Source organism: Salvelinus fontinalis, chromosome 4 (assembly GCF_029448725.1).
Source record: "Salvelinus fontinalis isolate EN_2023a chromosome 4, ASM2944872v1, whole genome shotgun sequence".
Classification (NCBI taxonomy): Eukaryota; Metazoa; Chordata; class Actinopteri; order Salmoniformes; family Salmonidae; genus Salvelinus; species Salvelinus fontinalis.
Window position 1 is genome coordinate 71,456,882 of NC_074668.1, and position 12,394 is coordinate 71,469,275.

General features: G+C 40.7%; 1 protein-coding gene across 1 annotated transcript; it reads left to right on the top strand.

Annotated features, from left to right (window-relative positions):
* Nucleotides 1–6,873: 6,873 nt before the first annotated feature.
* On the top strand, nt 6,874–9,924 carry terb2 (telomere repeat binding bouquet formation protein 2). The gene is made up of 7 exons (XM_055921240.1): nt 6,874–7,223; nt 7,340–7,421; nt 8,151–8,290; nt 8,428–8,495; nt 8,594–8,682; nt 9,302–9,399; nt 9,544–9,924. Exons 1-7 carry the CDS (start codon nt 7,052–7,054, stop codon nt 9,657–9,659), a joined length of 765 nt encoding a protein of 254 aa, XP_055777215.1. The 5' UTR covers nt 6,874–7,051; the 3' UTR covers nt 9,660–9,924.
* Nucleotides 9,925–12,394: the final 2,470 nt, after the last annotated feature.

Sequence of the window (12,394 nt, forward strand, 5' to 3'; positions counted from 1 at the left end):
AGAAATGCTTCCAACCCGAACTGTATTACTCATCACCAGTTGGGATATTTTAAAGACAACGCTAGAAACAAGACCCCAAAAGCAGCTCTAGAATTTTCTGTTGTACTATTCTATTTCAAGCCAGTTGAGGTGCTTTGATTGGTAACGCTCATGTTCTGCTCAGATACACATATTTTCACATCCACTGCACCATCCAAAGGAGATGTTGTAGTTTGTGCGACAAAATACTCTGGCCTTACTGTTGTCATGGAGGGACTCAAACACAAAAAAGTTATGTAATTATAGATTTTGACCGTTGGTTAGCAGCATACTTGCCATAGTACTTAAACACTGTAAATGAGTGAGAATTTTCTATCCACTACGAGAGGTCTCAATCGCAACCACACTGCACACTGCCCTAACCCATCTGGACAAGAGGAATACCTATGTAAGAATGCTGTTCATCGATTACAGGTCAGCATTTAACACCACAGTGCCCTCAAAACTCACCATTAAGCCCGAGACCCTGGGTCTCGACCCTGCCCTGTGCAACTGGGTACTGAACTTCCTGACGAGCCGCCCCCAGGTGGTGAGGGTAGGTAACAACATCTCCACCCTGCTGATCCTCAACACTGGGGCCCCACAAGGGTGCGCTCTGAGCCCTCTCCTGTACTCCCTGTTCACCCACAACTGCATGGCCATGCACGCCTCCAACTCAATCATCAAGTTTGCAGACGACACTACTGTGGTAGGCTTGATTACCAACAACGACGAGACGGCCTACAGGGAGGAGGTGAGGGCCCTCGGAGTGTGGTGTCAGGAAAATAACCTCACACTCAACGTCAACAAAAAAAAGGAGATGATCGTGGACTTCAGGAAACAGCAGAGGGAGCTGTTTGGAAAATTCCAGGAAATTATGTCATGGCTTTAGAAGTTTCTGATAGGCTAATTTACATAATTTGAGTCAATTGGAAGTGTACTGTGGATGTATTTCAAGGCCTACCTTCAAACTCAGTGCCTCTTTGCTTGACATCATGGGAAAATCAAAAGAAATCAGCCAAGACCTCAGAAAAAAAATTGTAGACCTCCACAAGTCTGGTTCATCCTTGGGAGAAATTTCCAAATGCCTGAAGGTACCACGCTCATCTGTACAAACAATAGTATGCAAGTATAAACAACATGGGACCACGCAGCCGTCATACCGCTCAGGAAGGAGACACGTTCTGTCTCCTAGAGATGAACGTACTTTGGTGCGAAAAGTGCAAATCAATCCCAGAACAACAGCAAAGGACCTTGTGAAGATCCTGGAGGAAACAGGACATCGTTTTCTGGAATTCTCCAAGCTGTTTAAAGGCACAGTCAACTTGGTGTAAGTAAACTTCTGACCCACTGGAATTGTGATACAGTGAATTATAAGTGAAATAATCTGTCTGTAAACAATTGTTGGAAAAATGACTTGTATCATGCACAAAGTAGATGTCCTAACCAACTTGCCAAAACTATAATTTGTTAACAAGAAATTTGTGGAGTGGTTGAAAAACGAGTTTTAATGACTCCAAACTAAGTGTATGTAAACTTTCGACTTCAACTGTTCCACTTGGAATCTGTTTCAGTAATAATGAAACCAGACCTTCTTGTTGCGTGTTCGATAATTTACTGTTTATATAGGAGTGGTTAAAACATGCTAATAATGGTCCTCTGAGTATATCAAAAACAGTTTGGTATGATATTTACATTGCTACTAAGTAAACCTCCAATTGGTCCCCACTATTCCACCCGCTAAAACCGCTCCTCATCCCGAGATGTCATCCCAATGCCCGACAGACCACCCCCGACCCCCCGGATCCAATGGCCCCGGAGAGACCGGGACCCATCCTTCAAAAAGAGCACACAGTGCCACCCACAGAACAGAAGCAGATCAACTGCACATTTCATGCCAGTCTCTATGGGGGTACCACAGGGTTCAATTCTCGGGCCGACTCTTTTCTCTGTAAACATCAATGATGTCGCTCTTGCTGCTGGTGATTCTCGGATCCAGCTCTACGCAGACGACACCATTCTGTATACATCTGGCCCTTCTTTGAACACTGTGTTAACAAACGTCCAGACGAGCTTCAATGCCATACAACTCTCCTTCCGTGGCCTCCAACTGCTCTTAAAGGCAAGTAAAACTAAATGCATGCTCTTCAACCAATCGCTGCCCGCACCCGCCCGCCCGTCTAGCATCACTACTCTGGACGGTTCTGACTCTGAATATGTGGATAACTACAAATACCTAGGTGTCTGGTTAGACTGTAAACTTTCCTTCCAGACTCACATTAAGCATCTCCAATCCAAAATTACATCTAGAATTGGCTTCCTATTTCACAACAAAGCATCCTTCACTCATGCCACCAAACATACCCTCGTAAAACTGACTATCCTACCGATCCTTGACTTCGGAGATGTCATTTACAAAATAGCCTCCAACATTCTACTCAGCAAATTGGATGTAGTCTATCATACTGCCATCTGTTTTGTCACCAAAGCCCCATATACTACCCACCACTGCGACCTGTACACTCTCGTTGGCTGGCCCTCGCTTCATATTCGTCGCCAAACCCACTGGCTCCAGGTCATCTATAAGTCTTTGCTAGGTAAAGCCCCGCCTTATCTCAGCTCACTGGCCACCATAGCAACACCCACCTGTAGCACGCACTCCAGCAGGTATATTTCACTGATCATCCCCAAAGCCAACTCCTCCTTTGGCCGCCTTTCCTTCCAGTTCTCTCTGCTGCCATTGACTGGAACGAATTGCAAAAATCACTGAAGCTGGAGTCTTCTATCTCCCTCACTAACTTTAAGCATCAGCTGTCAGAGCAGCTTACCGATCATTGCACCTGCACACAGCCCATCTGTAAATAGCCCACCCAACTACCTCGTCCCCATATTGTTATTTATTTTTTTGCTCCTTTGCACCCCAGTATCTCTACTTGCACATTCATCTTCTACACATCTATCACTCCAGTGTTTAATTGCTAAATTGTAATTATTTTGCCACTATGGCCTATTTATTGCCTTACCTCCCTAATCTTACTACATTTGCACACACTGTATATAGATTTTTCTATTGTGTTATTGACTGTACGTTTGTTTATCCCATCTGTAACTCTGTGTTGTTTGTGTCGCACTGCTTTGCTTTATCTTGGCCAGGTCGCAGATGTAAATGAGAACTTGTTCTCAACTGGCCTACCTGGTTAAATAAAATAAAGGTGAAATTAAAAATTAAATCCACCTCAATTTGTATTATATATAGACATTAAAATGTATATACATATATATTTTTTCAAAATCCTGTTTATCTTATTTTCCATAATTAACAATTCATGTTTGTAGTAATGTAGGTAGCCTCTTGTCCACTTTCCCCTTTGACTCAGTCTCTCCAATCGTATATTTTTTTTATTTAACCTTTATTTAACTAATTAACTTAGTACCAGCTGGATTTCATATAAGGATTTTACAGTATTATATCCCTCTCTCCCATACAGGCATACTGCACCTAATAGGACAGTAAGTAGATAATATATAAACATATAGACCTGCACATTGACACCTAGGTTCTCTAACCAGATTCTAAGCTGAGCATCATCAATCAAATTTCAATCAAATGTATTTATAAAGCCCTTCTTACATCAGCTGATGTCACAAAGTTCTGTACAGAAACCCAGCTTAAAACCCCAAACAATAAGCAATGCAGGTGTAGAAGTATCAGGGCTTGATTTATAGTACACCGCCCACTGTGACAGCCATGCTGGCATCAAGAGCACACAGAAGCATTCCCCATCAATTTCACAGCAGATAGCACACTGTCCCCTGTCCGCTCAGTAATATATTTTTTAATAGTCTCCTCAAGATATATACAAGATAATACAAGGCTACATGACATTACTGCCTTCAGAGAGACAAAACCAAATTGGTATTGGCATGCATCTTTGTCAGCTAGCCTATAAGCTCCTGACCTGAAAGCAACCCCTCACTGATGATGAGGACAAAATATTTAACATGTCCATCATGTGACACCAGACCAGACAAATAAAAATATGCAAATACAAACATTTTGTACAGAAAAGTATTAAGTCATTATATCAGTCTCTAATCACCAAGTGTGGATACTAGGATTGCTTGAGAAGCCAATATTTTCCTGTTTTAACCCCTCATTCAGAGCATCACTTAGGTCACCTTGCATCGAATGCTGTACATCCACTGCTAATAGATCAGAGGACCACTTTGTTCAATAGAGCGGACACTGTAGACTAGTGCTGAGCGATTTGTGCTTTTTGAGGTCGGTTTGGTTTCGGTTCGATTAAAAAACGATCACAGTTTTCGTTTTGTTTTTGTTTTTTTAAACATGAAATGCACTATGTGGGTTGAATGCTGTAACAACACAGAATAAAACAATACAAGTCCCATAATGGTAGTGACTGCCCAGTACTGCTTATCACTTATTAACCATTATTTATTCACTGTACTTTAACAAAATATTTCAGCTGTTGTGTATATTAAATGTGTTTTATTTGATGACTTTATTATTTCATTCTAAGTCATCTCAGTAGAGCTGCTGGCTTTGCTGTCTGACAAAATCACTATTTTAGTAGTTCTTCAAAGTAAATAAGGCATACTTTTATGACTGCTGAATACCAACTATCAATCCCTTAGCTAATGTATTTCAAGTAGAGATACCTCGAGAAGCAACTGCTCTCGAGACTCTATCTCTCTCAATCGCTCATTCTTCTCTCTTTTACGTAGCAGGCATAAAAGAAACACGGACCGGACAAGTAGGCGTGCAATGGATTATGGCCATTGTAGTTCATTACCACGTTTTCTGCGCTAAACTACTTTGATTATTGGCCTGTTGGAAACTACAACTCCATCGCACAGTTCAGGCTTGATCTGATTTATCTCTAGAGAAACTTCACATTGTGCACATTGAGAGCTCACAGACAAAAACAGAATTCAATGGAAATCACATAATCGAACCAATGACGGTCAATTACTTAGTTAAAAAAATTAAAAATAACCGAAATTTCTGTAAATTGCTCATCACCACTCAATGTAGACACAAGTCCTTGCCATCTGAAGGTAACGGCATGTGTGAGATTTGCTAACACGGTCTCTAGAGAGTTAGAATTGCCAAACATCCGCTAAATTGGTTCAAATTAAATACTTTTAAGACACAACATATTGATCATTAAAGGTTATTAATGTGTAAAACACACTGATTAATTCAGTTGTGTCCCAGCATCAGGGCCAGAAGACCACTGACCCCCAATAAAGTTAGCTCATATCACCATCATGTGGTTCTAAGTAGGTACTACATCTACAGCCCATTGTATGCGATGGTAAGGTTGCTGCAGAATGCAGTTTTACTTTGTAGATATTATTGCTCACCTGGTGTTGAAGAGAGGGTCGTTATAGGTGAATAGAGGGTGCATCAATGTACGCTCCCGAGATAGAAACACACCCTGGTTGTGAGGAGCCATGACTCTGCCCTCCTGGTTTCGACAGCTCCTCAACGCAGGCTGATCTGTAAGAGATGATACAATAATAACAATGAGTGAAAGCATCCATAATATTCAAACTAATTATGCCAAAAGATGAAGAAATACTGGTGTGACAACACACTTCATTTTCCCCAGATGATGAATTAAATCATGTTACAATATGCCACTTCATCATGCATTCCTTTGTTTAGGCCTAAACACCAGAAATTGAACATGTAAACAAAAATACAAACAAAATGCTGATTACCCTTTCTCTATTGTTTTCTTCATTTAACTAATTGGGACAATGGACTGTATGGCACTGATGCAGGGGCCATGTGTTACAACATCTCCAACTGGACAGACAATAATCTCTTCACTGCTGTGGCTTACAGTTGCTATTTTGTCCCAGTTCTTAGGTAGTTTAGCACGGGTTAAAACCTCTAGCTAACATTAACACATGACACTGACAAAAATTACATATTTTGTGATTTAAAGACTGTGATTTACTGTACCTTCAATATCCAGCAAAAAACAGGTTAGCAAGTGTGGATACACCTCTTCCAGAACAGAACAGAAAGCACAGAAGGCCCCAGGGCCCTTCAAAGACAACTTGTCCAGAAATATCTCTGCCCTTTTCTTATTGGTGTCATAACCCAGGATGTCCTTGCATTCCACCAGAGAGAACGCCCTGTCATACACAAGGAAGGTATGGCAGCACCTTGTTGACATCCAGCCCCTTCAGTAACCACTCCCTATGGTGTCTCAGGATTTTGGCAGCCCACGTTTTCTTATTTTTGCCAGATGGTCTCCGGCCGCTCATCTGCTTCTTCACAAACCAATTCCGAGTATCACTGCCCAGCATTTTGAGGTTGGATAAAATTACTTTTTCTTTAACAATACCTCTCGCTTAGCAAAAAGTAAATTGGATGGTAGCACATATTCTACAAATGTGGAGGTTGCCATGCCAAATATTTCCATAATGGTGACTGTTTCCACCAGACATAATACCTCTAGACAGGAAGGTTGACAGTCTGGACATGGACAAAAAAAATTGCTTGGTGCTTATGTTGTTAAGAGGATTATCATACTCTGTTTAGACCTTCACAAACTGCTCACCATGAAAATACAGCACTCAGACCAATTTACTAGTTGGCTTTGTTATAACAGACCTAGTAGCCTAATCATAATATTTATATTTGTAATACTTGTCTATTTAAAATCCGTCTATAGTCTCCATAAAATCAGGCTGGGCACTGCATATTTGTTTATTGCCATGCTGTCATTGTTCTCTCTCTTTTCATGTCCAGGTAGTGAGTTGAGGAGCTGTGATTGTGTTATAGGATTTATTTGAAATAGGCTACCAGACAGTAAGTAGCCGGTGAGTTTGGAGTAAATAACCCGTCAATTCGAGAACTGGTGTGGATACTATAATATCGAGGTGATAAGAGTACCAACCTTTTTTACCGCCAACATGTCCATGCTGCGCTGCTCGCGCCCTCGAATGGCAACATCCGGGAACGCGGCCGATCATTGACGTCAACCTCACCTTGATGATTTGCTCAACATCAAGGTTTTCAGATCAACAAGGACAAACATTTTATAAACAACTTTTTTCTTCTTTTTTTTTTACTGAAATCTTTGGACAGTCATTGCAAAGTATGTTCACAAATAGAACGGCATGGTTCTCAAATAGTGTGAGAAGAGGAAGCCGTTGGTTTTGGGGTAAGTTAGCTAGCTCAAGGCTAAATTACTTAGCTACACTTGAATACAATAACATTAACGTATTTGGAATGTTACCAGTTTCATAATTTATTGAGTGCAAAAAAAATCTATTTCAGTATCTGAGGGTGGAGGTATTACAAGTTGGGAGACTGCAGACTACCTTTTCAGTGAGGATGCCACCTGTCCTGATACAGAAAGGTAACGTTAGGCTAGCTAGCTAGACTTGAAATCATTGGCCACTTTAATAAATGGATCACTGAAGTTAGTCACTTTAATAATGCCACTTGAATAATGTTTACATAGCTTGGATTACTCATATCATATGTATACTCTATTGCATCTTGCCTATGCTGCTCAGCCATCGCTCATCCATATATGTATATATTCTTATTCCATCACTTTACTTAGATGTGTGTGTATTAGGTAACGGTAGTTGTTGTGGAATTGCTAGATTACTGTTAGATATTACTGCACTGTCAGGAACTAGAAGCACAAGCATTTCGCTACACTCGCAATAACATATGCTAACCATCTGTTTTGTGACCAATACAATTTGATTTAGCTAACGTTAGCTATGCACATCTAACTAATTTAGACAGTTACCTAATCAAGTATTTATTCATGAACTATTGTGACTATTTACCGTCCAGATTAATTCTTACTTATTTGTAAAATAAAATAGCCACTTCGGATGTTGCTTTTGTTTTCTCTTGTTTGCACCTTTGGTCAGCCCAGCTGAGCATGTTTTACTCTTCTTGTTCACTGATTTTCCTCTGCATAATGTGACCGTTTTTGTTCTGATTCCTGCATGCTGTGTCACTGTCATAGGCCGCCCCTAGGGGGCATTGTTTCTTCGTCAGCAGTGCATCCCAGGAAATATAAATCGAAATGTAGACCCTTTGACTTACTTTTGTTTATTTATTTCAGGATATTTGAGAGTGTGGACTATGCTGAGAACAGGCTAACAGTTTTTCACAGCTTCTATCTAGCTGCCTGTGAGAAATGCCACAGTGTCAAGTCGGTGTGCATCGGTCATTATGTGCTGCCTCCAGTCTCTGTCCAGGAGGGTAAGTAGATAATATATCAGCTTTCCTTCCCTTGCATTTTGCATGACAGTCATAATTCCATTTCTTTCCCCATAATAATATTCTCCATAACACTGAAAAATATGCACACAAAATATGTAAATAATTCACCTTTTCAGTGGTGAAAGCAGTGGTTGGGAGATTCATTTGGGAGCAGGAGGATAATGCAAAGGCTGTTGATACAGAGGTAAAATATGCTCTTCATCTTAGTTTCAATTTAGTGAGTCATAATCTGTTCACTTTAAGCACAATTCATTTGTATATGTATTGTATTTCTATTGTAAGGATTCAGATGACAGACTGGCATTGGGCAATAGGCAGAAGGAAGAGGACTACAGTGGAGGTTGCTGTGATCACACAGACATCAATAGTTGGTATGTACTGCATCTTGTATGGGTCTCCTGATCAGCTACTAATTTTGAGGGGTTCAGCACAATGACGTATATACACTGAGTATACCAAACATCAGGAACGCCTTCCTAAAATTGAGTTGCCCTTCCCCAGTCAGAACAGCCTCAATTCATCGGGGCATAGACTCTACAAGGTGTCAAAAGCATTCCACAGGGATGCTGGCCCATGTTGACTCCAATGCTTCCCACAGTTGTGTGAAGTTGGCTGGATGTCCTTTAGGTGGTGGACACAGGAAACTGTTAAGTTTGAAAAACCCAGCAGTGTTGCAGTTCTTGACACAAACTGGTGCGCCTGGCACCTACTAACATACCAATCCATGCCTCAACTGTCTCAAGGCTTAAAAATCCTTCTTTAACCTGTCTCCTCCCCTTCATCTACACTGATTGAAGTGGAATTAACAAGTGACATCAATAAGGGGTCATAGCTTTCACCTGGATTCACCTGGTCAGTCTATGTCATGGAAAGAGCAGGTGTCCTTAATGTTTTCTACACTCAGTATATAAATAATTTTTTCCTATGCAATGATTACAACTATTCAGTATAATGTGCTCACACTAAACAATATACTATTTTGTGAAATAGCCATGAGGTACCCTTTCTGGATACTCCGGATACTCCGCAAAGAGAGGGTGCTCTGTGTTGTGGAGTACAACATTACCCAGTTAATAACATGGTTACAGGTAAAACAAATACTTATCACCCAGCATTCTTACAACTATCCTTATCATGTGCTTTCCATATGAATGTATTATCAATTATAGAAATACACCCTTTCTAGAATAATGTAAACGTTTATAAGGTAACAATGTTTATTCTATTTGAAGGGTATGTCAGTATTGATGAACTGAGGACTTACTCAGGAGAACTTCAAGACTTCCTACCAGGCCATTGTGGTTCTTCAGTCTCTAAAAAAAGGCGCTCCACAGTAGATATTGCTTAATGTCATATTACAAGGATACAGATCACAGGGATAATTAAGAGTAACACTTTTTATTGGAGAAGAACAAATACACTATGGGGTGTTAAATGGAAGATTTAGCAGGATTGCTAGACAGTGTTGTCCTTTTTCACTATTCACCATTGTTTTAGTTGTTGAAATATTAAAAAATATACAATTATTTAACCTATTGAATTAAAGAGTTTACATACATATATTTTTATTTACACAGACATGATGAGATATAAAGTGTGTTATGAATCAGAAATGTCTGTCTCGGCTTCATTCACTTTTCCCAGCAAAATGAAGTCCAAACACTGCATGAAGCATAGAAAATCAAAACTAAATGGTTACCAACACATACATATAGCACACCTGAACCAGACTGGTTTGCAGTCAATACTTATTCAACACATTGAAGAACAAACACAAGTTCCATACTTGAATCAGTAGATATTCTGACCCAGCCTTTTGCTTGTTACCTTCCAATTTATTGTTATTTAACTAGGCAAGTCAGTTAGGAACAAATTCTTATTTACAATGACGGCCTACCAATAGGCAAAAGGCCTCCTGCGGGGACGGGGGCTGGGTTTAAAAATATAGGACAAAACACACATCACGACAAGAGAGACAACACAACAGTACATAAAAAGAGATAGCATGGCAGCAACACATGACAACACAGCATCAGCATGGTAGCAACACAACATGGCAGCAGCACAAAACATGGTACAAACATTATTTGGCACAGACAACAGCACAAAGGGAAAGAAGGTAGAGACAACAATACATCATGCAAAGCAGCCACAACTGTCAGTAAGTGTCCATGATTGAGTCTTTGAATGAAGAGATTGAGATAAAACTGTCCAGTTTGAGTGTTTGTTGCAGCTCGTTTCAGTTGCTAGCTGCAGTTAACTGAAAAGACGAGCGACCCAGGGATGTGTGTGCTTTGGGGACATTTAACAGAATGTGACTGGCAGAATAGGTGTTGTATGTGGAGGATGAGGGCTGCAGTAAATATCTCAGATAGGGGGGAGTGAGGCCTAAGAGGGTTTTATAAATAAGCATCAACCAGTGCGTCTTGCGACTGATATACAGAGATGACCAGTTTACAGAGGAGTATAGAGTGCAGTGATGTGTCCTATAAGGCGCATTGGTGGAAAATCTGATGGCCGAATGTTAAAGAACATCTAGCCGCTCGAGAGCACCCTTACCTGCCGATCTATAAATTACATCTCCATAATCTAGCATGGGTAGGATGGTCATCTGAATCAGAGTTAGTTTGGCAGCTGGGGTGAAAAAGGAGCGATTACGATAGAGGAAACCAAGTCTAAATTTTACTTTAGCCTCCAGCTTTGATATGTGCTGAGAGAAGGGCAGTTTACCGTCTAGCCATACTCCCAAGTACTTGTTTGAGGTGACTATCTCAAGCTCTAAACCATCAGAGGTAGTAATCACACCTGTGGGGAGAGGGGCATTCTTCTTACCAAACCACATGACCTTTGTTTTGGAGGTGTTCAGAACAAGGTTAAGGGCAGAGAAAGCTTGTTGGACACTAAGAAAGCTTTGTTGTAGAGCGTTTAACACAAAATCCGGTGAGGAGCCAGCTGAGTATAAGACTGTATCATCTGCATATAAATGGATGAGAGAGCTTCCTACTGCCTGAGCTATGTTGTTGATGTAAATTGAGCCTTGTACTCCCTTGGTGACAGGCAGTGGCTGAGACAGCAGATGTTCTGACTTTATACACTGCACTCTTTGAGAGAGGTAGTTAACAAATCAGGCCAAAGACCCCTCAGAGACACCAATACTCCTTAGCTGGCCCACAAGAATGGAATGGTCTACCGTATCAAAAGCTTTGGCCAAGTAAATAAAAATAGCAGCACAAAATTGCTTAGAATCAAGGGCAATGGTGACATCATTGAGGACCCATGATGTGGTTTGTGTCTGAGTGGTCAAGCTTAGGCATCCCGTTAAATCCAAGGATCAGGTCATCTTCCAGTGACGTAATGTCATTGAACTTCACACTCATGACTTGAAACCTCATCATATCTGTAGAAAATATTTAATTGATTATGCATTTAGGCTAATAGTACAACAATAATATTGCCTTTGCTTTTAGCAACTTCTCTCTTTGCAGATATAATGTAAAGAGACTCAATGATCAGTTGAATGCACATGAAATCACTGACCTGACAGTGATTTGGGCACATGCTCAAAACTGATTCTGTCCAAGTTGATAAAGTTATTGATTTCATCTGGAAGAGCCTTTAGTTCATTGCCTGCCAGGTTAAACCAATGTAGGGCTTGTAATGGTCCTATGTCAGGAGGCAGTTCAGTGATTGCGTTATTGTTCAGACCAAGTTGTTGTAACATGCTGAGTTTTCTGATGGAGGAAGGCAGCATCATTAGACCACAGAACGCAGCCCACAGCACCTGCAGCTCTGTCAGGTCTCCCAAGGCTCCTGGAGGCATATATCAGACATCCAATGGCACTTGGCAGCATAGTTAGCTGGTTCCCATCAAGAACAAGTTCCTCAAGCTGTTCTAAATGCAGGATCTTCACAAGAAAGTCATTTCTAATCGGCAAGATTTTAATGCTAGGCATTTGTACAACTTTTCCCCTTAAGTGGTGCTATGTAGGCCGGCCTATGGATAATGTAGAAAATTGGGGTAACATCTTCAATTAAAGTATTTTTTTTCAGTCTTGCTTACCTCGTTTGGAGGGAAGAGAAGAC

What these genes read in the sequence shown, in the direction of transcription:
- terb2 (XM_055921240.1), top strand. Translation starts at nt 7,052, where the DNA reads ATGATTTGCTCAACATCAAGGTTTTCAGATCAACAAGGACAAACATTT. An exon ending in TCCAGTCTCTGTCCAGGAGG is followed by an intron (nt 8,291 to 8,427) that starts GTAAGTAGATAA and finishes TCACCTTTTCAG; the next exon opens with TGGTGAAAGCAGTGGTTGGG. An exon ending in CAAAGGCTGTTGATACAGAG is followed by an intron (nt 8,496 to 8,593) that starts GTAAAATATGCT and finishes TTCTATTGTAAG; the next exon opens with GATTCAGATGACAGACTGGC.